This window comes from Eriocheir sinensis, unplaced genomic scaffold (genome assembly GCF_024679095.1).
Source record: "Eriocheir sinensis breed Jianghai 21 unplaced genomic scaffold, ASM2467909v1 Scaffold403, whole genome shotgun sequence".
In the NCBI taxonomy this organism is placed as follows: domain Eukaryota; kingdom Metazoa; phylum Arthropoda; class Malacostraca; order Decapoda; family Varunidae; genus Eriocheir; species Eriocheir sinensis.
Window position 1 is genome coordinate 356,655 of NW_026111725.1, and position 25,651 is coordinate 382,305.

The 25,651-nt window shown below is 41.9% G+C and overlaps 1 protein-coding gene across 1 annotated transcript; it reads right to left on the reverse strand.

Moving 5' to 3' along the window:
- Positions 1–1,611: 1,611 nt before the first annotated feature.
- On the reverse strand, positions 1,612–25,651 carry LOC126992118 (F-box only protein 11-like). Its single transcript, XM_050850787.1, is given in 17 exon segments — positions 1,612–2,097; positions 3,171–3,378; positions 4,416–4,649; positions 5,822–6,042; positions 6,870–6,933; positions 6,936–6,965; positions 6,968–6,994; positions 7,432–7,437; positions 7,507–7,677; positions 7,911–8,214; positions 9,501–9,745; positions 10,212–10,427; positions 11,123–11,276; positions 11,725–11,902; positions 13,350–13,503; positions 15,595–15,996; positions 25,448–25,651. Coding segments are annotated over 17 exon segments (2,853 nt in total). The 5' UTR covers positions 25,554–25,651; the 3' UTR covers positions 1,612–1,964.

Below are 25,651 nucleotides of genomic sequence, written 5' to 3' on the forward strand. Positions count from 1 at the left end.
AGGGTCAGCTGGACTTAGTTAAAGGCCACCAGTGGGCAATGGATGCTACATTCTGCACAGCCGCTGCTGGCCAGTCCTCAAGTGTCTTGCTGCAGGGTTGTTGGGGCGCACTCCCTTCTCTTTGCCACAAGGAAGCACTCCCAGGACAACTTAATGCTCTGCAGACGCACCTGAAGGCATGTGCCCCAGTCTCTACGTTCAAGATATTGCGAATGAGACAAATGCAAACTGAGAGCTTACACACGAGCTTTCAGTAGCGGTGGGATGGCGGGCGTGAGGGGCAGGGAGGTGGAGATAACACCAAGTCAAGAGTGGCCCCACCCTGGCTGACATCTGCTCTGGGTACAGCCTCCTGTCACTGCCACCACACTCAGACACGGGGCTGAGGCGGGGCGCTGTGGTGGGGTTAATATGGGGCGGCGGGAGACACAGGGGTGGGATATTCTGTCTACTCTTTGGGGTAAACTTTTCTCTCAAGAAGTTATGTTTTCCCAGACTGCTCTTTACAAGGAATGGAGGGAGGAGGGTTTGCCGTATATGCTAGCATGTGATGACGATGATACAATGTGGGCGTGAAGATGAGGGGTGGCAGCAGAGGGTGAGGGGGTAATGGTGGCGATGGGGGCGTTGGGTGAACCAGTCGGGAGCTGCGGTGGGGCAGGGCAACGTTCTGTGAGCTGGGTTACACGGGGAGAACTGCAGAGAAACAATGGATTCAGACCCTTTAGTTGGACATATGAACTCTTGAATGAAAAAATAAAGGCACTATCTAAATCCATTTTTTTTTGTTTTTTTACAAAGCTGCACAGATATCCTACCTACGCCAGCAGGGAGACAGACATCGCTGCCTGGGGAGAAAGCCACTGCGCTAGTGTCCTGGCGGCTCCCAGGTGGTGTGCAGTTATACTAAGTTTTTATTTTGGTTTTAATCACAGTTATCTGTAGTGTTCCAATGCAATATAAAATTTTTAACAAAATTGATACAACAAATATCCTTAGAGGCTCACAAATACATTATAAAATGCAACTTAACTCCACATGCAAAATAATACAACAGATCTTCCAAACAAAAAACATGGGAAATTATCAGAAACAACTACAATTACTGCATATTGATTTTTCAAAGATTAATGTATTATATAAAAATCTTAACATCTTAATACCTAATTACGAACTGTACTCAATCGTAACATTGCAAAATGGTCCTTGCCTTGCAGACAAAGGCAAGGAACAGTTGGGTTTCCTGTACTCAACACATATATACACACCCTCACACATCAAACAGCAACTATGTACATCACTGGTACTCGTGTAAGCAAAGAAACGCTGTAGGTAGAGAACCACTTCTTGTGCCTAGTCCACACTGGATTTGTGCCGACCACCGTCACCGCCGCATCACTCACACTGATGGCGCAAACAAGCGGGTCGTGAATGGTTCCACACAAAATAAACGTCTGCAATCTTTACTTACGAAATATTTCCACCTTGTGCAGGAAATATCTGACAACGAACGGACGTCATCGTTTCATAATCTGATGTGATACACATCAATCGTCACTCTACTAAAAGAAAGGCTTTTGTGAAGGTCAAGCAGGATGAAATCAGACTACATTCACTTCCTTGAGATTTTTGTTTTCCACATCACTGTATTTCCAGCTGGTGCAGACTGCTTCCAAAGAGTACTGCATAATATCAAGCATCTCCTGTTCCTGGGTCCACAGGGAGTTCATAGCAATAGAAATATAATCCACTATATAGCTATGGGTGGTGTGGACAAATCACAGTACAAAGGTGGGTAATATAGTCTATGGAAACTTGCCAATACTTTGTGTTTGGTTACAAGTCAAGTGCACGGAGACACTAATCCTGCTTTTCTAAATACTGATCATAAACCAAAAGGCCGGTGGAGTATCGGAGGCAGAGTCTAAATAGAAACTTCACATTACAAGACTCTCAGCCGGCAGTTAAACCTCCGCCATCAGGGACTGTGATTCAATGGGCGCGGCAGAGTCGTAGAGCGTGTCGGTGTCCTGCGTGGGTTCGCCTTGGAGCTGGCACTGGTTGTTTAGGGTCCCGGCGCCGCAGTCACAGAAGAACCTGAAATGCCGGCAGGAATGCATGTGTCAACTCTCTCTTCCTTCCTGAACTCACTTATGTTTCATTACTTCTGTTCTCTCTCTCTATCTCTCTTGTTTATGTTTTTATCTTATCTTCTGCTCTATGTAGTATTTCCTTTCTCTCTTATCTTATTACCTTCCATTCTCTATCTTCCTTCATTTGTTATTTTCTGCCTCTGTTTTGTTTTTTTATTTCCCTTCTTCTCCCTGTATTATTTTTTATCTTTCTCTATTTTCTATCTTCTGTTATCTCTATCTTTGTTTTAAGCTATTTTCTGTCTCTGCTCTGGGCTTCAATATTACCTTCTGTTCTCTGTATCATTCTTTCTCTTGTTTATATTCCACCTTCCTCTGTTTTGGTCCTCTATTTTATCTTCTCTCTATATTAATCTCCTTTTCTCTTCATATCTTTTGTGTATGTTATTTTCCTTCTCTGTTCTGGTCTTCTATCTCGCTGTCTGCTCTCTGTATAATTCTCTCCCATTTATATTCCACCTTCTGCATGGTATAGTATTTTCTGACCCTCTGTTATGGAATGCTCCTACTGTATGTACACTGTTTGCAGGAGTAGGGCCGTTGGGCTTTGTTGTTTCCTCTATTCTATTTGTCCTGAAGTTGCTGTCTTTCCGGATAAAAAGGATAGGAAAGGAGAAGGAAAGAAAAAAGAAAACAAAGAAAAAAGAAAGGTAAAAAGAAAAAGAAAAGGTATAAAAAGAAATGAAAAAGAAGAAAAAAGGAAAGTAAAAGAAAAAAGAAAACTAAGGAAAAAGATAAACAAAACAATAAAAAAGAAAAACAAAAGAAAAAATTGAAAGAAAAATAAGAAAAATTGAAAAAGAAAACAAGGAAAAATTAATGAAAAGAAAATCAGAATAGAAAAAACTGGGAAAATAAGAAAAAACGTCACGTCACCTACTTGTCATGACGGATGAAAAAATTAAAAGAAAAATAAGATCGAGAAAAAAAACAAGGAAAAAATAAAGAAAAAAGAAAAAGAAAAGAACATCAGAAAACAGAAAAAAAACCTGGGGAAATAAAAGTCGCGTCACCCACCTGTCGTGACGGATGAACTCCACCACGTGGCCGTTGTGACACGTCTTGATGCAGTTCACGCAGATGGCATTCCGCTCTGTGGTGTTGCAGGTCCGGCAGCGAAAAAAGTCGTGCATGGGGAAGCTGGTGTAGGAGGAGATCTTGTAGAGGCACTGACCGCTGGACACCGCCTTCTCCACGGCGTCGTGATTGCTGAAGATCTTGTTGCCTGGAATACAGAGAGGAAGGTCAGAGGTCAAGGTTGTTAGCAGGTGCATGGACGTAAAGAATATACGAGGCTGACAACCTGAATCTCTACTTATCTTACTTCTTCTCTTTTGGGGTCAAGATAGCTAGCTGGTTTGTGTACGTAAAGAATATCTGAAGCCAACATAGAAGAAGGTTAGAGGTCAAAGTAGCTAGCTAGGTGGTTCATGGACATAAAGAATATCTGAACCTAACATAGAGGAAGGTCTGGGGTCAAGATAGATAGCTGGTTTGTGTACGTAAACAATATCTGAAGCTAACATAGAGGAAGGTCAGAGGTCAAGGTAGATAGCTGGTTGTGTACGTAAACAATATCTGAAGCCAACATAGAGGAAGGTCAGAGGTCAAAGTAGCTAGCTGACTGTGTACGTAAACAATATCTGAAGCTAACATAGAGGAAGGTCAGAGGTCAAGGTAGATAGCTGGTTCATGGACGTAAAAAATATACGAGGGTGACAATTTGAACCTCTACTCATCTTTCTTCTTCTCTTCTGAGGTCAAGGTAGATAGCTAGTGCCTTGCCTGACCTTCCTTGCTATTGTGTTTCTTTCATTGTTCATCTGCTATCTATTCCATGCATGATTACAATGGCAATGTCCCAAGACCTCTCTTCTGGCCAACCCTTCAGTTTGTTTTCACAGGAGCAGAGCCTAGTTTTTTTACCTTGTTGATTACCTTTGAGCTGTTTCCTTCACCATAAAAAAACTAACACAAACATAAACACTCACCTCTCTTATTTGGGTTGACTCCTGATACTAAACAAAGACCTAGCTGGCTTTTTTATTTGTTTTTCTTCTTTGCTGAATGCCCTTGAGATGTTTCCTTCTCCATAAAAAACTATCACACAAATACAAACACTCACCTCTCTGAATTCGGTTGACCCCCGATGCAAAAAAAGAACTAGCGGGCATTTCAGTTTTTCTTTGTTTAATGCAGTTTCCTTCACCGTATAAAACCAAACACATACACACATCCACAAACATTAAAAAAAAAACTCACCTCTCTGTATTGGGTTCACTCCCGATGCTAAACAAAGACCACCAAAACGATTATTGAATATTTGGTTGTGCTCTAGCGTTGCCGTTGCGTTATTGGTTATTTCAATGCCCGCTGCCAGCCCATCGTAGATCTGGTTCCGCCGCAGGTTGGGATGGCTCTGTGTGGGGTGGCTCTGCGTGGATATTAGAACACCAGCTTGTGCATTTCGGAAGATCTCGTTTTCCTCTAGTAACCCTGGAAATGAAGAAGACAGGCCATTAATATTCTTCTCTCTTCCTTATCGTTTAATGCCGTAATTTTATCTTATGGGGTTGATGGGCTATGAGTCTCTCCCACACTGTTGATGCAAATATGAAATAACTCTTTGCAAGGATGATAATAAGGGAAAAAGTCATTGCTAGTTGTCTGTTGCATAGCGTGCCGATGTGATGTCTTTTTCAACTCTTATTCAGTGCCATTAACCAAGTACCAGCGACAGGCCAAATTTTTGAGATGATATAAACCCCAAAAAAATAGATGATGCATAAGCTGATCACAAATGCGTTGATATATATTATGAAATGGTTTGCGTGAGTGATGATTTTTTCTCATTTTTCTCGCTCAGAGGGGCCTCTAATGAAACATGATCCCCGCAGTTATCGGGTTAAATAAAGATATACGAGGACAAAATAACAAATACGAAGTCAAAATAATTTCCAGAAGGATGATAATGAAAAAAAAAGTTACGTACAGTCCTCAAATATCTTAACTGTGCTACTGTGATGCTTTTAACTTATTTCCTGGCATTAAATAATTGTATATGATGACAAAATGACTCTCTGAAAGGATGGCAATGAAGAAAAAAGGCATTGGCAGCCGTAAAATATATCATGTCGTCACCTTCGTAAACAAACAGCCAAGTCATTATTTTATACTTTTCAGGAAATTGGAAAAGACCTGTCACTATCTCATTTGGCTTAAGGTTTAGGCAGAAATGAAAAGTCCGATTCTAGAACACTCGAGCCTTGAATGACGAAGGCAATTATACAAATATGGGCGTCACACGTTGAAAAATTGATGTAGACAAAAAACCTGGAAACTGCTGTAAAATGACTTAGGCGATTATTTTATGAGGGTGATGTGCTGCTGTGATGTTATGAGCTCATCTGCCATTACTATAAAAATCTGAAGACAAAATACTTTCAGCAGGGATGGTAATGAAGAAAAAAAGGTCACTGGTACTTGCAGCCGGCTAATATATAAAGTGATGCTGTGGTGTCCCTTTCAACTCACCTTTGCCTCCATTAAATAAACAAATATGAGGACAAAATACTTTCAGCAGGAATGGTAATGAAGAAAAAAAAGGTCACTGGTTCTTGTATCTGGCTAATATATAAAATGATGTTGTGGTGTCCCTTTCAACTCACCTTTGCCTCCATTAAATATACAAATACCGGCTTCCCTCCCATCGTATATCTTGTTCCGCCGCAGGATGGGGTTGCTATCCGTCTTTATCCACACGCCGGCCATGGCATTGTCGAATATCTCGTTCTGTTCCAGCAGCCCCAGCCCACCGTTGTACACCAGCACCCCCCCGTTCTGGCCCCCCCATATCTTGTTACGACGGATGATGGGGTTGCTTCCAGTCCTAAAAAGAGGGTCATTGTTATTAGTTTGAAAAAGAAGTAGATGTCAGATAACAGTGTTGCTTCCAGCCTTAAATCTTCCCTTAAAATGAAGATCAGTGTAATTAGTTTGGACAAGAATTAGATATGGGATGATGAAGTTGCTTATGGTCCTAAAATGAAGGTGAAGGTTAATACAGCTTGAAAAAGAAATATATACTGGATGATGGGGTTGTTTATGGTCCTAAAATGAAGGTGAAGGTTAATACAGCTTGAAAAAGAAATATATACTGGATGATGGGTTGTTTATGGTCCTAAAATGAAGGTGAAGGTTAATACAGCTTGAAAAAGAAATATATATTGGATGATGGGGTTGTTTATGGTCCTTAAATGAAGGTTTGAATTTTGAACAAGAATTAGATATCCAAACATCAATCTTAATTCTGTGTAAGCAAATTAGTAGCCCTACAGTTATAGCAAAATTAGGTCATTTGTAATTTGATCTTAATTCCATATATAAACAAATTAATGGGGTAGAGTTTGAACATGAATTAGACATATGTATTTCTATTTGTATTTCCATACTATAAACAAATCAATGGCCCACAGTTTGAACAAGAAGTAAATATCTGTACTTTCAACTTAAGTCTACATAAACAAATTAATGTCCACAAATAAAGTGCGATAATCATTAGTACAGAAACAATAATAACAATTCTAACAGGGGAGATCTGAGACACTTATTAAGAGGAATTAGATATCTTCAAACTTCATTCTATATAAACACAAATAAAGACAAAGATAAAACAACACTACTACAGAAACACAACAACACTTCTGCAACACTCACCTGATTTGTACTCCTGAGTATAAGTGGTTGAAGATGTCATTGTCCTCTAACAAGCCGTGGCCGTGTCATAGAAGTACACCCCAACCTGCTTACCCGGTGGATCTGATTCCTCCGAGTGTCGGGTGCTTCCTGCCAGCGAAAGAGCGATGTACGTCATTATCATTAGTTGTTTTTGCAGGCGTTCTTTTACTCTGTTTGTTGTTGTGTACTTGAAGAGATTTAGGATGATATTTTTAGAAGCTTCCGCCCCTCACATCAGTCAGGGTGAAGGGAATATTAGCACTTCAGATTTTATTAGTGGTTGTTTTTAACTTATTTTACAGCAAGGGAGGCAGCTCAAGGGCATACAAATAAAAACAGCAATAAAAAAGCTCGCCAGGCGCTGCTCGAACAAAAGAAAAAAGAACGAAAGGCCAGAAGGAACCTTGAAAGCAGCTGTTGTTTTACTTCATTTATTGTTTGTTTGATGTGTACTTTAAGATACTTATTACCCTACAGTCCCAACCCCTCTGTCCATCATTTCTATAACCTGATTAGTTTGTCCTTTTACTTTCCCTTGAGCTGCTTCCTTTGCTAAAAAATAATAAATACATAAATAAAAGTCTGCCCAACCCTTATGAACCCCCTGTTGCCTTACCCGTGGTGATCCAGACGCCAGCTAACGTATTTGCATAGACCTCGTTGCATTCTATGAGGCCCTGCCCCTTCTCGTGCACATAGATCCCCCCGTGCTGCCCATCGTGGATCTTGTTGTGCCGCACGATGGGGTCGCTGTTGGTGCGGATCTGAATGCCTGCCAGCGCATTACCTGAGGGAGGAGTGAGGTTATTAAATGTTTCAGTCTGCACGTCAATATACAACCTCACTTGTAAGTCACTAAGTGTAGGCTGAAGTTAATTACATTGTTTCAAGTTATATTTTCTCCTCTGATAACATCTTGCTTTTGGGGGGCACTAGACCAGCCCTTCCTTGATCACTTAAGATGCAAGAAGATGGCAACAATGATGAGAGTAAGACACAAACCTTCCCGTCCTGACTCACCATAGATATTATTGTGTTCGATGAGCCCTCGGCCGTCCCCAAAGATGTACACTCCACCCTGTAGGCCGTTGTAGATTTCGTTCCTTCTGATGGTGGGGTTGCTGTTTGAGGTAATCCACACGCCGGCGTACTTGTTGGAGTGGATCTTGTTCTCGATAAACTGCCCCATTCCGTGTTCGTGGACGTAGATGCCACCCGTTTGCCCGTTGTGGATCTCGCAGCGAACCACCGTCGGGTTAGCCTGGGCCTTCACCTCAAAGCCAGCGATGCGGTTGTTGTGGATGTCATTGGCCTCGAAATAACCCTGCATAGAGGAAGACTTGTATAAGATAATGTGTTTTGAAAGAGTGAGGGAGAGTGAGCAAGGGTGAAAATGTCGAGAATTGGTTAAGAACACTAACAAGATCAATAGAAGGAAGTAAGGATAGAAAAGGAGAAATATGAGATAATGTGTTTCTGAGAGATTGACAGATTGATTGGTGTATTCCGTCATGGTGTCACAACTACTATCGTCAAGCACTAAAAACTCTATAAAATGTTGTTGTGGATGTAATTGGCCTCGAAATAACCCTGAATAGAGGAAGAATTGTACAAGATAATGTGTTTTGAAAGAGTGAGGGAGAGGGAGGAAGGGTGAAAATGCCGAGAATTGCTTAAGAACACAAACAGGACCAATAGAAGGAAGGAGGAAGGAAGGACAGAAAAGGAGAAATATAAGATAATGTGTTTCTGAGAGATAGATTGATTGGGGCATTCCATCACAGTGTCACAACTTCTATGGTCAAGCATTAAAATAACTGTATAAAATGTTCTTGTGGATGTCATTGGCCTTGAACTAACCCCACATAGGAAAGGAGGTAAATGAGGTGATGTGTTTTGAGGGAGAGCGAACATGTTGACAATTGCTCCAGATTCATGTTCTTTTTGGTTAAGTAAAGAGAACACTGTATGAGGTAGTGTTTTGAGAGGGAGAGGATGAATAAGAGAACTGCTTAAGAACACAGTGACATGATCAGTCCCTACATTGAGAGGGAGAGGGAGAATGAAAGGTTGTATGAAGAACACTTACAGAATCACACTGCTTATTCATTTTAAGTTCTTTTTGGTCATATAAAGAGAACACTGTATGAGGTTGTGTTTTGAGAGAGGGTGAATAAGAGAACTGCTTAAGAACACAGTGACATGATCAGTCCCTACATTGAGAGAAGGAGAGAGAGAGAATGAAAGGTTGTATAAAGAACACTTACAGAATCAATGCCTATTAGATTCAGACATAAGATTAATGACACTACTTCATGTTATATTTAATTGTGCTCATCTGTCTTTCAAACTGCCATTCCTTTGATATCAATATGCATCTAACACTAGTATTTGATTGCTTACTACAACTACCTATACATATAAATATTTTGCGATTTTAAAACTATCACCAGTACTTTAGACATCCACTTACTGATAACACAACATTAAATTGGTCATATAACTATACTTTTAACATGAGAAACCAACAGTAATGATTTCTAGTGAACGAAAGCCTCAAGTTCATTCCTTCCGAGCACACACAAGCAAGGAGACGCCCAGATCACGTACCTGTCCCCCATCGAAGCAGAATATGCCCACATCCTTCCCGTGGTGGATGTGGTTACGCCTCATGATGGGGTTGGCGTAATCCTTGACCCATATGCCGGCCAGTGCGTTGCGACTGATCTCGTTGTCCTCGTAATGGCCCTGCGCTCGGTCCTTGATGATAAGCCCCACGTTCTCGCAGTCGCTGATCTCACAGTGGCGTATCCCTGGCTCGGCTCCCGGCCCACTCACACACACAGCCGCCCCCACTGGAAGAGGCAGAGAAGTGAGCAAGGGAACGTGTGCCACTTGGGTGAAGGGGAGAAGTGTGAGGGAGAAAATGAACATAAGAAAGCACCTGTGTTATAATGTGTGTGTGTGTGTGTGTACTGAGGTGTGTTTGTAAATGAGATATAGAGATGATAGAAGTGCAAATAAACAGTTAAATGATACACTGATTCCACCCCATTCTCTGTCCTGGCTAATAATGAGTATAATAATAATAATAACAATCACCCACCCACCCACCCACACACACACCCTCTCTCACATACACACACAGACACAACCCCTCTCACACACACACACACACACACCCTCTCTCACATAAACACAGACACAACCCCTCTCACACACACACACACACACACACAACACAGACACCCCCCTCTCGCACACACACACAAAAGCAACTTGAATGAGGGGGTTTGAGGGTAACTGAGGAGGATCTCTCACAGTGGGACACGCTGCGAATGATGCAGTGCTCTATCGTCGGGGAGCAGTTTTCCTGGATTTCAAGGGCGTAGAGCTTGAGGTGCGGGACAGGCTCGGTGCAGCTGGGCGGGGAGAACTTGATGGTGACATAGCCGAGGTAAGCCTTCTGTGCGCCCTCCATGAAGAGCACTGTTGAGTCGCTCTCCTGCTCCAGTATGACGTTCTCCGCAACATTGCCTGATGGGAGAAAGATGTTATGTGAGGCTCAGGAAGAAGTATGGCTGTAGTTTGTTATTAGGAAAGATGGCAGAAGATGGAGATGGAGGAGACCAAGAAGAAGAAAAAAGAAGTTGAAGAAAATAAAGAGGAGATGAAGAAGCAGAAGCCCCAACCCTCTCCAGCCTCCTTCCTTTCCCCTTTCCTTCTTCCCACCCCCACCTCCACCTGCCCCAGTATTCCCCCTTTCCTTCTTCTCTCCCTCCCCGATTGCCCTGGATGTGGATTTCCTACAAGTAGACATCACCAAGCTACAGGAGTGGAGCAATAAGTGGCTGCTACAATTCAGTGAAGAAAAATGTAAAGTCCTGTACCTTGGGAGGGGATATCCAGCACACCAATGCCACATGGGGAACACTCCACTATCCACCACAGATGCAGAGAAAGACGTGAGAGTATATGTTACCAGGCAACCAGTGAAGGTGAAATCAATGCCAATCGTAGCAGACGGGTTACAGACACACGCACACACTAAATGAGGCTCAAGGAGATGGGCTGTAGTTTTATCTATGGGAAAGGAGGCAGCTCTATGGCGGGAACACACACACACAAAAAAATAAAAAATTAAAAAATACCGCAGTCAATGAGAAGATGGTGAAAATGCAAATAAATCTAAACAATGTATAAAACTCATGTTCAAGTAAAATTTAAGTTACCTGGCGCTGCCCCAATGAGGGAGATGTTGGTCTCTATGACGAGGCGGCTCCGGTACACCCCTGAGTGGATCAGCACGAGGGGCCGCTCCGTGTCATCACAGTATTCAAAGGCCGCCTGGATGGTCTCGAAGTAAGCCACAGACCGCCCAACCTCCTGGGGGAAATACACACACTCTTTATTTTTTGTATAACAGCAAAAGTGGGAGACTCACAGCCCTTTCAACACCCGGACATCAAACAAAAAGAAGGAGAATAAGGAGGAGTAGAAGAAAAAGAAGAGGAAGATGCAGATGGAGAAGAGAGAATGGGAAGAAGAAAGGGAAAGGAAAAAAAAAAAAGAAAAAAGAAAAGGAAAAGGAAGAAGACATGGACAAAGAAGGAGGAAGGGAAACAAAAGAAAAAGATGCAAGAAAAGGGAGAAAAAGATGAAGAAGAAAAAAGCAGAAGAAAAATAAACAGAAGAGGAGATGGAGTTGAAGCAGCCTGAACCCTTTCCCAGACTCCCTCCCTTTCCCCTTTCCTTCTCCCCTCCTTCCAACCTGCCCCAGCCTTCCCCCCTTTCCTTCTCTCCCTTTTCCCCACCACAACACCCCTACACCCACCTTGCTGCCTTGCTTGTGGTAGTCCTCTCTAACATGCACGCCGTGGTAGAGCTGCTTGAAGCTTTCCTTCCAGGGGTTCTCATAATCACAGTCCTCTGGCTGGACAAAGTCAAACTTGCATGGTGAAGGGTTGAAGAGCGGAAGGTCATACTCATAAAGACCTTGATACAGATTTTTCCTGCAGAAGGGGAAGATGGAGTTAGGTTTGCTCACTCATAGCAGATTGTTTGTCGAATTAGTATTTATTAGTGGTTAGGGGGATAGTTTGGCTTTATCTTGTTCGTTTCTCTTCTCCTGTTCTTTTAAAATATGCCGCTGGGTGAAATAAAACGTTTATTATTATTATTTTTGAGTAAATTTTTGGGACTGGGTTAGTTTGGAGTGCTGGATTTTCAGAACTGAGTCGATGTGTGACAAATAATAAAATGGACATAAAATCAAAAAAACTAACTAACTATGCCTTGAAAAATGGGTAAAAAAAGTGAGATCAGCCACGTTACTGTTACCAAAGCCTATCATAACATTTAAACAAGCAGACATATTACAAACTCAGTCCTAAAAAGTTACATAAAAATTCAGCATAACCAAATCACCACTCTTTGAAAAACGTGCTAAACATGACAATTCAGCCACAATATTCTTGCTAAAGACTTAAAAATCAGGCATCATTATTGACACGGTAGCTGCGGGGATCAGGTTTCTTAATGGTCCCTCCAAGCAAGAAAAATGAGAAAAAATCACCCCTCACACAAACCATTTCATAATATATATCAAAGCATTTCTGATCATATTATGTATCATCTATTTTTGGGGGGTTTATATCATGGCACAAATTTAGCCTGTCACTGCTACATGGTAAAGCCACAAATTTGGCCCGTCGCTGCTACACGGTAAAGCCACAAATTTGGCCTGTCGCTGCTACACGGTAAAGCCACAAATTTGGCCCATCGCTGCTACACGGTAAAGCCACAAATTTGGCCCATCACTGCTACATGGTAAAGCCACAAATTTGGCCCATCGCTGCTACACGGTAAAGCCACAAATTTGGCCTGTCACTGCTACATGGTAAAGCCACAAATTTGGCCCATCGCTGCTACACGGTAAAGCCACAAATTTGGCCTGTCGCTGCTACACGGTAAAGCCACAAATTTTGCCCATCGCTGCTACACGGTAAAGCCACAAATTTGGCCTGTCACTGCTACATGGTAAAGCCACAAATTTGGCCCATCGCTGCTACACGGTAAAGCCACAAATTTGGCCAATCGCTGCTACACGGTAAAGCCACAAATTTGGCCCATCGCTGCTACACGGTAAAGCCACAAATTTGGCCCATCGCTGCCACACGGTAAAGCCACAAATTTGGCCAGTCGCTGCTACATGGTAAAGCCACAAATTTGGCCAGTCGCTGCTACATGGCAAAGCCACAAATTTGGCCCGTCGCTGCTACACGGTAAAGCCACAAATTTGGCCCATCGCTGCTACATGGTAAAGCCACAAATTTGACCCATCGCTGCTACACGGTAAAGCCATAAATTTAGCCCATCGCTGCTACCGGGTTAAAACAGAAAGATGTAGACCAGTATTACATTATCACTCAGGAGGAAGACCAAATAAAGGCAACTTACCATAGTTCATTGTCATTAGCTATTGTGTAGAAGCGTTTACAGACTTGTGCTACGTGACACAGGTCCCTCTCATACAGGTAAGAAAAAATGGTGAGTAGCACCTCGTCAGGAAGTTCATACAAGAGGTAATGTGCCGCAGGACTACAACCCAACCCTGAAACGAAGACCACGGATTAGACGATGACACAACAACGGGTTAATTATATGATGGGAGATAAAAGTTAGTCAAAAACATGAAATAAGGTAAAGAAATGTAAGTTACGTTGAAGTTATACATATGGTGATAAATGTAAATACAAATAAAAGATAAAACATAAATTTAAGCTTAAAAAATATACTTGCTTCTCTTCTTTTTATTCAATGTCCTTATTTTCTTTCCCTAATGGAGTTGGACAAGAAGGTAAAATGTAAATACAATAAAATAAAAGATACACAAAATCAGATAAAATTAAGTTGTTGGGAGACAAGAGAAAATAAAAGTAAATAAATAAATAATAAATCTCTTTTTGTTTAGTCCTTTTTTTCCCTTTAGAGGTCGAATGGGGATTAAAAAAATAGACAATAAAAATTAAAGCTATGGAAAATCAGATAAAATTATAATTAAAAAAATCTCTTCCTTTTGTTTACTATCCTTATCTTCCCTTATGGGGTTTGGCAAGGCAGACAAAACTAAGCTAAAAGAAAGGAAGATAAAATGTTTGACAGGGCAGATGAAATTAAGCTACTGGGAGACAGATAAGGAAAGTTAAAAAATAAATCTTCCTTTTGTTAACTGTCCTTATTTTCCCTTATGGGTTTGGCAGGGCAGACAAAATTAATCTAAAAGAAAAGAAAAAAGAGTGTTTGGCCAGGCAGGTAAATTAGGCTACTGGGAGCACGATACAAAAGTTAAAAAAGTAAATCTCTTCCTTTTGTTTACTGTCCTTATTTTCCCTTATGGGGTTTGGCAGGGCAGACAAAATTAATCTAAAAGAAAAGAAAAAGAGTGTTTGGCCGGGCAGGTAAATTAGGCTACTGGGAGCACGATACAAAAGTTAAAAAAGTAAATCTCTTCCTTTTGTTTACTGTTCTTGTTTTCATTTACGGACTTTGCCAGAACAGATAAAGTTATGCTACAAGAAAAGAAAAAGGTAAAATCTTCGACAGGACTGATGAAGTTAAGCTAAAAAGACAGAAAATTAAGCTACAGAAAATTTAATCCCGTCTGTTTACTTTACAAAGGCAAACACACAAGTGAACCTTAACCACAATGATTTCTGGAATGCTGAACGTGGTAAGGAAAAATTGAGGCTTGAAATACTGCAACTTGTGGGAGAAAAGTCTTACCGGGTACTTGCTTTTACATCGGGTGCTCTGTTTAGGAAAGCGCTTGAAGGTAGTTAGTGATTCGCTCTCACTATTTCTCTATGATAACCTATAAACACTAGACACTGCATGAGGGAAAATATTAAGAGGGAGAGTGTATCCAGAGTAAGGAGGAAGCCTAGGATCAGAGGCCACAGACTACACACTGCTGGTCCTGTGTGCTAGGGTCAAACCATTTCAAATAGTCCGTTTGGGCGTTGGATTCTGCGGGTCTTTTCCTCCCCTCTGCTCTGCCACACAGTCTCAACACCTATCCCTTCCTCTCATATGTTACCTATCGATAACTTATGAGAGGAGAAATCGTTGTTGGAACTGTGAGGCAAAGAAGAGGGGAGGAAAGGACCCACGGAATCAATGCTAAGCAACTATTTGAAATGGTTGGACTATAGACACAATCTGCATGAAGGCAAATATTAAGAGAAAGTGGATCTGCAGTAAGGAGGAAGCCTAGGATCAGAGGCTACAGACTACACACTGCTGGTCCTGTGTGCTAGGGTCAAACCATTTTAAATAGTCCGTTTGGGCGTTGGATTCTGCGGGTCCTTCCTTCCCTCTGCTCTGCCACACAGTCTCAACACCTATCCCTTCCTCTCATATGTTACCTATCGATAACTTATGAGAGGAGAAATCGGTGTTGGAACTGTGTGGCAAAGAAGGGGGGTGGAAAGGACCCACGGAATCCAAGGCCCAAACAGACTTGAAATGGTTGGACTATAGACACAATCTGCATGAAGGCAAATATTAAGAGAAAGTGGATCTGCAGTAAGGAGGAAGCCTAGGATCAGAGGCCACAGACTACACACTGCTGGTCCTGTGCTGGTGGTGGTGGTGGTGGTGGTGGTAGCCTGGCGCCCCAACACGACACACACGCCTCTCTCACCTGTGGAAGAATCCCCCGTGAAGTAAGTTCTGCGAGGACGTTTGCGTGTGGGCAGCATGGAGGGGCAGTAGGCGGTGGCGGCGGTGATGGCGGCCGTGGGCGACAGCACCGGGGTGGAGCTGGTGGCGGCCGTGGGCAGCCCTGCGGTGGCCGCCGTGACGCAGGCCGGGGAGGCGGTGGTGGGGGACGCCGTCACGGTGGCCGCCGCCGCTGCTGCTGCTGCCGCCGCGGCCATCTTGAAGTTGGTGATGATGAGGTTGTGGGACTTGCGGCGGAGGTGGTAGGGCGGGTGGTGGTGGTGCATGGCGGAGGTACCGGCACTGCTGGCGTCCGCAGCCCCGCCCACCAGCCCAAACATGTCCAGCTCCCCGCTTGGCATGATGGGGACCTCACACTTCTCCTCTGGGGGGGCGGAAGAGGAACAAAGGTTTAGGACAGACTCCACAAACTGCATTTTCACCTCTTGTAACAGTCCCTCCTCATATACACACAATAATTACCATGACTAGAGGACATCGCCGCTGCCAATATCAAATTCCCTATTACTGGTTGACCTAAGCATCAATCCTGCAGCAGAGCCATTATAATATTCCTTTTCCATTTTATATAAGAGAAGTCAGGAAATGAATCTCACTAATAACTAAAAATTGGCACATCTTGGAGTAGTGAATGATTTAGGGATTTTCTGTAAGTTCCTAAAGCTGTTTGTACCCCCAGAACATCATGATTCCCTCCCTCCTCTGAAAATGAAAAAGACAGTGACAAAGGGTTAAGTTTGGCAGGGAAATTTGGAGAGTTAAAAACAGACTATGATAAATGGATAGAGATGACTTTGAAGAAACAGTTTGTCAGGGAATTCTGGAGAAGAGAGGAAGTTACTTAGAGGATAAAGATAGATATTTCCTGCAGCGGTGAAAGAAGGAAAAGAAGAAAAGAAGCAGAAGAATATTAAGGAGATGCATAAGTAAAAGATGAAGAAGAAAACAAGTAGCAGAAGAAAGAGAAGAAGAAATAGAAGAAAAATAAGTAGAAGATGCAGAGGAAAAAGTAGGAGAGAGGAAATAGAAGCAAACAAAAACAAAAGGAGAAGAAAGAAGGAAGAAAACGCAAAGAAAAAATGTAGAAGCAGAAGAAAAAACATAGATGCAGAAGAAGAAAAAGAAGTGGAAGATGAAGAAGAACAGGAAGAAGAGAAGACAAAGATGATCCATTACCCACACATCAAAAGCTATACAACAAACAACAAGAAGTATCATTTGTTTACTCTCCTTACTGATACAGAAGAAGAAAAAGAAGTAGAAGATGAAGAAGACAAAGAAGATGACCCGTTACCCACACATCAAAAGCTATACAACAAATAGAAACAACAAGCAGAAGTACCATTTGTTTACTCTCCACACTGAACCCAACCCCAAAACACAATCTTAAGTTAACAACCATCAGGGTACAATGTGTTTTTCCTGCTGGCTATCTTATCTTTCCTTCCATGAGATATTAAAGATTATGTAGCAAAGAATAAATCTGAGCTAGAAAACCATAAACTCTCACTACCTCCAATGTTCCTGATGCAAGAGTGGAAAGTCTCGCATTGGCTGATGAAGAAGCTCGTCAGGTATGAAAAACAAAAACAATAAGGAAAGCTTTGGTACCAGAGCTGTAGGGTCAACCTTTTTCTGCTAATATAGTGACTTGTAACCTTTTATTTTTTGCATTTGGTAGTTAACTGGTGCCTAAGAAAGCTTGTCAAATATGAATAAGAACAATAAAGTGGTTTGGTCACATGGAGCAAATGGAGGAGAGTAAGATGATCAGAAGGGAGGGAATGTTAGAGGACGACCTTCAGTGAAATGGAGAGATAGGGTGCAGGAGTGTGTTAGGGAGAGGGGTGAAAGATCCTTGAGAAACTTTGAGTAGGCAAGGAGGGAGTGTATGAATAGAGATGGAAACTCTTCTGCCGCGGCCGTCCCCTGGTGGGAGCTCCAAGGAGTAGGCGTCGATGAAATGGATGAATGAGAACAACAGGAAAACGCTGGTACCAGAGCCCTCGAGTCAACCATTTCCTGCTAATAAAGTGACTTGCAATCTCTTAAGTATTTTGTATTTGATAATTAACTAATGCCTAAGAATGCTTGTCAAAATATAAATAACAAAAACAATTGGAATAACTTTGGTACCAGAGCCATAGAGTCAACCATTTCCTGCTTATATAGTGACTTGTAATCTCTTAAGTATTTTGTATTTGGTAGCTAACTAATGCCTGAGAATGCTTGTCAAAATATGAATAACAAAAACAATTGGAATAACGTTGGTACCAGAGCCCTCGAGTCAACCATTTCCTGCTTATATAGTGACTTGTAACCCCTTAAGTATTTTGTATTTGGTAGCCAACTAATGCCTAAGAAAGCTTGTCAAAATATAAATAACAAAAACAATTGGAATAACTTTGGTACCAGAGCCCTAGTCAACCTTTTTCTGCTTATATAGTGACTTGCAACCCTATATATTTTTTGTATTTGGTAGCTAACTAATGCCTAAGATTGCTTGTCAAAATATAAATAACAAAAACAATTGGATTAACTTTGGTACCAGAGCCCTAGTCAACCTTTTTCTGCTTTTATAGTGACTTGTAATCCTTTATTCTTTTAGACTTATCATGCATCCTGTATTTGATAACTTTCCCTCCCACATGATAGTCACATTTTGGCTTATTTTTCCTTATATACGTTTGGGGTTTATATATGACATCTTTTCCTCCATCAGGACTTCTAGAGGCTTTTTCCTGCAAGTTTGGGGTTTACATTTGACATTTTTTGCTCAATCTCTTCCCCCCTCAGTACTGGTAGAGGCTTTTTCCTGCAAGTTTGAGGTTTACATTTGACATTTTTTGCTCAATCTCTTCCCCCCTCAGCACTTGTAGAGGCTTTTTCCTACAAGTCTGGGGTTTACATGTGACATCTTTCCCTCCATCTCTTCCCCCCATCAGGACTTCTAGAGGCTTTTTCCTTCATCTTTGAGGTTTATATGTGACGTGAAAAACAAAACAGCGACAGGAAAGAAAGTTACATTAATAAGAGTGGAGGGAACAAACAGATCCACAAACTATATTTCCGATTCTAACAACATTCCCTCATTGGCCCCCATCAGGAATTTGAAGTCACATCACACTCCGACGGCTGCAGAGGGCTAGACCAGCAGGAGTGAGTGGTGGTATGCAAAACATTATCACACACAGCAAGACTAAATCACAACTGTTTGAGATGTTTCGTCAGCGGGCATGACATCAACACAACGTCTGAGCAGCTGCGACGCTCCCAAGACAAACATGAAATGCCTACTATGGAAATTCCTGCTGCTAAAGTGTTTGGTATTGATCTAGAAGGTGTGGAATTAGATGAAACCACATAGAAGAGAAAAATATAACAGAGTGACTATCAGGAAACGAAAATAAAAAAACAAGACTGGATATCAGAAGAGGAAAAAAAGGACAAAAAAGTTAATATCATGAGGGGGAAATAAAAGGAAGACAGTGAATATTAGGAAAGAATACAAAAGACAAGCAAGCGATTATTAAAGAGAAAAGCAAAAGGAAAAACAGTGAATATTAGAAGAGAATACAAGACAAGCAAGTGATTATTATAGAGAAAAACAAAAGGAAAATCTGTGAATATTAGAGGAAAATAGAAACAAGACAGTAGAGGAAAAATAAGGCAAAGAAAGTTAATATTATGTGCATTTCTCCATAAATTGACTCGTAAATATCTCTCTCTTTCATATGTTCTAAATACCGGGACTCGTAAATATTTCTCTCTTTCATATGTTCTAAATACCGGGACTCGTAAATATTTCTCTCTTTCATATGTTCTAAATACTGGGACTCGTAAATATTTCTCTCTTTCATATGATCTAAATACTGGGACTCGTAAATATTTCTCTCTTTCATATGTTCTAAATACTGGGACTCGTAAATATTTCTCTCTTTCATATGTTCTAAATACTGGGACTTGTAAATATTTCTCTCTTTCATGTCTTCTAAATACTGGGACTCGTAAATATCTCTCTCTTTCATATGTTCTAAATACCGGGACTCGTAAATATCTCTCTCTTTCATATGTTCAAAATACTGGGACTTTGAACACCTATACTTTGCTTTCAGGGTATAAACAATTCCTAGCTTGCTTCTGGACGAGAGGAGTTCACATTAACTTTTCAAGAGCACACATTTAGATTCAGTTCATTTCAAGGTCAAGAATAATGCCTTTGTAACAGCACTTTACATGTATTTCCTCACCATCAAGTATGTCTTTAATTTTCATATTCCAAGTTCACACACGCCTGGCAACACGAGATGACTATAGCCCATACCAGATACGCACTTAATTTCACCTGTTTGCAAAGACTCTCGCAGAAGTTGCATGGGTTTTCATGGACTGTTCTGTAAGCCTAGTGATAGTTTCCCCTGACTCCTGCAAATTGAACTGGAAAACTACCCATGAAAACTCGGCTAACCCCTTGACTGTGGATTTCCTACAAGAAGACCTCAAGCTACAGGAGTGAAACAGAAAGTGGCTGCTATAATTCAATGTAGAAAAATGTGCAGCACCTTGGGAGGGATATCCAGCATACCAATACCACATGGGAAACACTCCACTATCCACCACAGAGGCAGAGGAAGACCTGGGAGTGTATGTTACCAGGGTGCCAGTGAAGGCCAAATCCATGCCAATCGTAGCGGACGGGTTAATTTTCTCCATAACCTTCGAAAATAGTTGTAATGGGAGTTAGCCAAATTCGTCTCATAACATGGACCTAAAATATGAGAAGGCGGAGTGTAATGTGGAGATTTACTGATATTAATTGACCATCAAGTTACTGGCATTTAGACTTCTCTCACTCTAGTGCCAGATTTTTTTAAAGGTCGTACTAGTATTTATTAACTGTTAGGTGGGTTGTCTGGCCTTTTAAGTCATTTTTTTGGATGGAGTTAGTTAAAAGTGCTGGATTTTCATGGTTAACCCTTCCGCTGTAATTGGCATGGATTTCGCCTTTACTGGTAGCCTGGTAAAATATAGTCCCAGGTCTTTCTCTGCCTCTGTGGTGGATAGTGGAGTGTTTCCCATGCGGTATAGGTATGCTGGATTTCCCCTCCCAAGGTGCATGACTTTACATTTTTCTTCACTGAACTGTAGTAGCAGCCACTTTTTGCTCCACTTCTGTAGCAAATCCAAATCACAAATCCAGACGTAGAAAGTGATACAAAAACAAAACAAACAAACTATGCCTTGAAAAACGGGTGTGAAAAGACAAATCTGCCACATTATTGTTGACGAAGGCTGGTAAGACATTTAACCCGGTAGCAGAGACAGGCCAAATTTGTGGCTTTACCGTGTAGCAGCGACAGGCCAAATTTGTGCCATGATATAAACCCCCCAAAATAGATGATACATAAACTGATCACAAATACGTTGATACATATTATGAAATGGTTTGCGTGAGTGATGATTTTTTCTCATTTTTCTCGCTTAGAGGGACCATTAAGAAACATGATCCCCGCTGCTACCGAGTTAACCCCTTCAACACGAGGACGCGTATACTGCGTTCTTGCGTGCCCCGTACCATATCCGAGGATGTGCATACTGTGTCCTGGCTCGCTTTGGCCAATATACGAGTAATTTTATCTCTGTATTTATGCTTACATCTCAAAATTATCAATTAATTTATGTTTCTTTATGTGCACCATTTAATTCTGCATGTTTTCATATAAAATACATGATGATTATGTTGAGTTTATGGCTGAAAACTTGTTATATTCAATAGCGACATTTGAAATTTGGCGCGCGCGAAGATCTCGTATACAGCGTAGGGCACTTTTTTGGCCTGGCCGTAGTGAAGGGGTTAATATATCATGCGTTATGAAAGAGGTTACGATAATTTCACGTCACTATAGTAAAATTATCCCAGTTAACCGTCGTCTTCTTGTGACTAATATCACCCTGATATTCACACATGCTCAAAAAGTCAATGTCTCCGTCTGCTAAACTGCCCTAAAGACTACGAAATATGTGTCCCTGAGGGTTTCATTGCGAGGTGTTGCGTAATGTTGCTCATGAACTTGCCACAATCACACAGTCAAAAAATCAGTGTTTCTCCCTGCAAAGAGTGATATACAGGGTTGATAAATATAAACCCACACTGGCAGATGATATTGTGGGTAAGCAGGCAAGGTGAGTCGAGAAACAATAATATAACAATGCTAGTGTTGTCCTCAATCCTCAGGTTTGTAATGTCGTAGGATTTAGTGGATGAGTCCGTCTTCAGGGCTTTCTTGAAGGCTGCCAGATTACCACTGTTCTTAACATCCTCGGACAACTCGTTATAGAGCCACGGGGCACTCCTCTCAAATGCTCTGAAGCCCAGTTCCGGATCGACCTGGGTTCAAAAAGTCTGTGCTGTTCTACGCTGCGTCTCAGTGACATTGCAGTGTCCAGATGAAAGCCCTGTAGTAGGTCTCTCATATATCCAGGTTTACAAAGTCGTGTTGCTTGATGAGTCAAGACACATAATTTGTAGACTCCGTGCCTTAATGGGTAGCCAGTGAGAGTCTTTAATTGCAGGTGTTATTCCCTCAAGTGGTGGCAGACCCTTTATTAGCCACCGTCTAGCTCTGCTCATGACAAGCTGTAGTTTCCTCAGCAGGTATTTAGGTAGGCCATAATAAAGTGAATTACTACAGTGATCCAGATTACTAGTTACATGATTATATATGCACTATTCAGCTCATTCACAAGTTCTTGCTTTAGTATAATTAATAGTATACAGAGTGCTGGCTTCCCAGTACCCCTTCCTCATCATGTGGATCATGGGGTCGGGAAGCCCACCAGGTAAGTAAACCAGGTGAGTACAAGCATCTTCATGGTCTTACCAAATGAAGTATTTCTTAGATGGTACAGGTAACTCTCGATTTACGCGTGTTTGGTTTACGGGTTTTTGAAATAACGCGGGGTCCAAAATCTATGTAAATGTTTAATTTACACGTTTCTTCCACTTATATGCGATATTTTATGGAGTGGCCACCACATGTCTCACGTAACTGGACTCACAAGGCACCGCGGCCACACAGTTGAGCTCATTCTTCCCGCGCGCCACTTGAACAATAATACAGTACCACGCTGCCATGCTACTCAACAATAGGGGTGGGCAGGTACGATACCAGTGACGGTACTAACGGTACCAACTATCTGATGCTACTGTACCAGTACCAGACTGCTCGATAGCGGTACCAATACTAACCAGTCGCTCATGGTATCCCTCATTTCTTCCTCACACTTGCATAAATTGAGTTACCTGTACCCTGTTGTTCCAATCAATTATCACACCTAACTTTTTGACTGCTTATTTTGATATCAGTGTTGTCATTAATCCAAAGTGTGGAGATGGATAGCCTCCTGAGATCATTACTCCTTGATATCGGGCAGTGAGTCAAGGGGTGAGTGGGAAGGCTAATAGCGACAGGGTGTCCAGTGTTGTGTGTATACCTGCCAGGAACCTTCATATTCACACACGGCCAAAAAAACGATGTTCCTCAATGCAAAAGCCACCCCGAATGGCCTTAAATGTTCCTAAATACTCATGAAAAGGTTGAAAAAAGTTAAAATTAGAATGGGGAATATACACACAGATACCATGCAATTATATGCTTCACATTAACACACAGCCAAAAAATCAATTGTTTCTCAATGCAAAACCGCCCCGAATTGCCTTAAATATCCCTAAATACACGAGGAAAAGTTAATATTGACAAGGTGTCCATAGTGTGTACGCCTGCCAGGAACCTTCACATTCACACACGGCCAAAAAATCCGTGTTTCTCAATGCAAAACCGCCCCGAATTGCCTTAAATATCCCTAAATACACGAGGAAAAGTTAATATTGACAAGGTGTCCATAGTGTGTACGCCTGCCAGGAACCTTCACATCCACACACGGCCAAAAAATCCGTGTTTCTCAAAGCAAAACAGCCCCAAATGGCCTTAAATATCCCTAAATACACGAGGAAAAGTTAATATTGACATGGTGTCCATAGTGTGTACGCCTGCCAGGAACCTTCACATCCACACACGGCCAAAAAATCCGTGTTTCTCAAAGCAAAACAGCCCCAAATGGCCTTAAATATCCCTAAATACACGAGGAAAAGTTAATATTGACAAGGTGTCCATAGTGTGTACGCCTGCCAGGAACCTTCACATCCACACACGGCCAAAAAATCAGTGTTTCTCAAAGCAAACCCACCCCTAATGGCCTTAAATATCCCTAAATACACGTGAAAATGTTAATATTGACAAGGTGTCCAAAAACTATCCATAGAGTGAGTACGCCTGCCAGGAACCTTCACATCCACACACGGCCAAAAAAATATGTGTTTCTCAAAGCAAAACCGCCCCAAATGGCCTTAAATATCCCTAAATACACGAGGAAAGGTTAATATTGACAAGGTGTCCAAAAACTATCCATAGTGTGTGTACGCCTGCCAGGAACCTTCACATCCACACACGGCCAAAAAATCCGTGTTTCTCAAAGCAAAGCCGCCCCAAATGGCCTTAAATATCCCTAAATACACGAGGAAAGGTTAATATTGACAAAGTGTCCATAGAGTGTGTACGCCTGCCAGGAACCTTCACATTCACACACGCCAAAAAAATCAGTGTTTCTCAAAGCAAAGCCGCCCCAAATGGCCTTAAATATCCCTAAATACACGAGGAAAAGTTAATATTGACAAGGTGTCCATAGTGTGTACGCCTGCCAGGAACCTTCACATTCACACACGGCCAAAAATATTAGTGTTTCTCAATGCAAAGCCGCCCCAAATGGCCTTAAATATCCCTAAATACACGTGAAAATGTTAATATTGACAAGGTGTCCAAAAACTATCCTTAGTGTGTGTACACCTGCCAGGAACCTTCACATCCACACACGGCCAAAAAATCCGTGTGTCTCAAAGCAAAACCGCCCCAAATGGCCTTAAATATCCCTAAATACACGAGGAAAGGTTAATATTGACAAGGTGTCCAAAAACTATCCTTAGTGTGTGTACGCCTGCCAGGAACCTTCACATCCACACACGCCAAAAAAGTCAGTGTTTCTCAATGCAAAACCGCCCCGAATGGCCTTAAATATCCCTAAAATACATGTGAAAATGTTAATATTGACAAGGTGTCCAAAAACTATCCATAGTGTGTGTACGCCTGCCAGGAACCTTCACATCCACACACGGCCAAAAAATCCGTGTGCCTCAAAGCAAAACCGCCCCAAATGGCCTTAAATATCCCTAAATACACGAGGAAAAGTTAATATTGACAGTGTCCATAGTGTGTACGCCTGCCAGGAACCTTCACATTCACACACGGCCAAAAAAATATGTGTTTCTCAAAGCAAAACCGCCCCAAATGGCCTTAAATATCCCTAAATACACGAGGAAAAGTTAATATTGACAAAGTGTCCATAGAGTATGTACGCCTGCCAGGAACCTTCACATCCACACGGCCAAAAATCCGTGTTTCTCAAAGCAAAACAGCCCTGAATGGCCTTAAATATCCCTAAATACACGAGGAAAAGTTAATACTGACAAGGTGTCCATAGTGTGTATATGCCTGCCAGGAACCTTCACATTCACACACGGCCAAAAAATCGATGTTTCTCACTGCAAAACCGCCCCAAACGATCCCAAAGGCTACTCAATAAATATCCCGAGAATAATCCCAGCACGAGGTCAGGGAGGCGGGTCAAAAAAGGTCAAAAAAGGTCAAAAACGAGTCCTCCCCGCGACAAGGAAAACAAACCCGTGCAGCTGCCCCGCTCACCATTGTTTCCCTCCTTGAGCGGCGTTCCTCGTCTCAGCATCTTCTTCTTAGCGATACGCCGCTTCCGTAGCTGCGGGAGGCCTGACCTGAGGGCCTGCTGGGACATGGCGGCGCGGGGGGCAGGTCAATTTTCATAAAGAGACAAAGGGCATGTCCAGCCCCTCCCTGCTCCCTGCCAGCACTGAGCCAGCCATTTTGTAGCGC